The sequence below is a fragment of the Fukomys damarensis genome, unplaced genomic scaffold (assembly GCF_012274545.1).
Source record: "Fukomys damarensis isolate Sample0158 unplaced genomic scaffold, DMR_v1.0_HiC HiC_scaffold_37, whole genome shotgun sequence".
NCBI lineage: Eukaryota > Metazoa > Chordata > Mammalia > Rodentia > Bathyergidae > Fukomys > Fukomys damarensis.
In genome coordinates, this window is record NW_022900949.1 from 580,260 (window position 1) to 580,780 (window position 521).

The window sequence follows — 521 nt, forward strand, 5'->3', positions numbered from 1 at the left end:
GCGGCGGGCGGCCACGCAGCTGGGCGAGGGGCCCACGGTGCTCTCGTACTCGGGGCAGCTTCTGCAGGGGTCGGGCGGGATGATGTCAGGGCCATAGCCAGCGGGTTCCTGCCCCCCGACAGCTCCCCCTCCTCACCGGGGGCTTTGAACCCAGGGCCTCCACCAGCCAGGCCAGCGTTCAGCACAGAACCGTGCCCCAGCCTGTACTTTGAGATAAGGTTTCAGCTGCTGACTGGCTTTGAATCTGAGATCCTCTTGCCTCAGCCTCCCAAGTGCTGGAGTTACAGGGATGCTCAGTATGCCGGGGGCCCTGAAGGAAGCCATAGCTACCACGCGCTTCTGGCCATGGGCAAGCATTGCTCCGCGGTGCAGGTGACCTGGCCGACCCGGGGCTTCTGTCCGGGCGCCGGGGAAGAGGCAGGAAGCGCTCCTGGGGAGGGGCCCGTGGCACCCACCTTGCTGCGGCTCAGCTGGGGTTCCGAGGGCTCCTGGGGGCGCAGCTCCAGCGAGATCTGCCGCAG

General features: G+C 67.4%; 1 protein-coding gene across 1 annotated transcript in view; it reads right to left on the reverse strand.

The window, feature by feature from the left end:
* Nucleotides 1–521, reverse strand: part of Niban3 (niban apoptosis regulator 3) — a 9,002-nt gene that overhangs the window by 7,995 nt on the left and 486 nt on the right. The window contains 2 exon segments of the mRNA XM_033759365.1: nt 15–61; nt 456–521. The exon segment at nt 456–521 is cut by the window's right edge and continues 486 nt beyond it. Of these exon segments, the coding sequence (XP_033615256.1) occupies nt 15–61; nt 456–521 (113 nt within the window).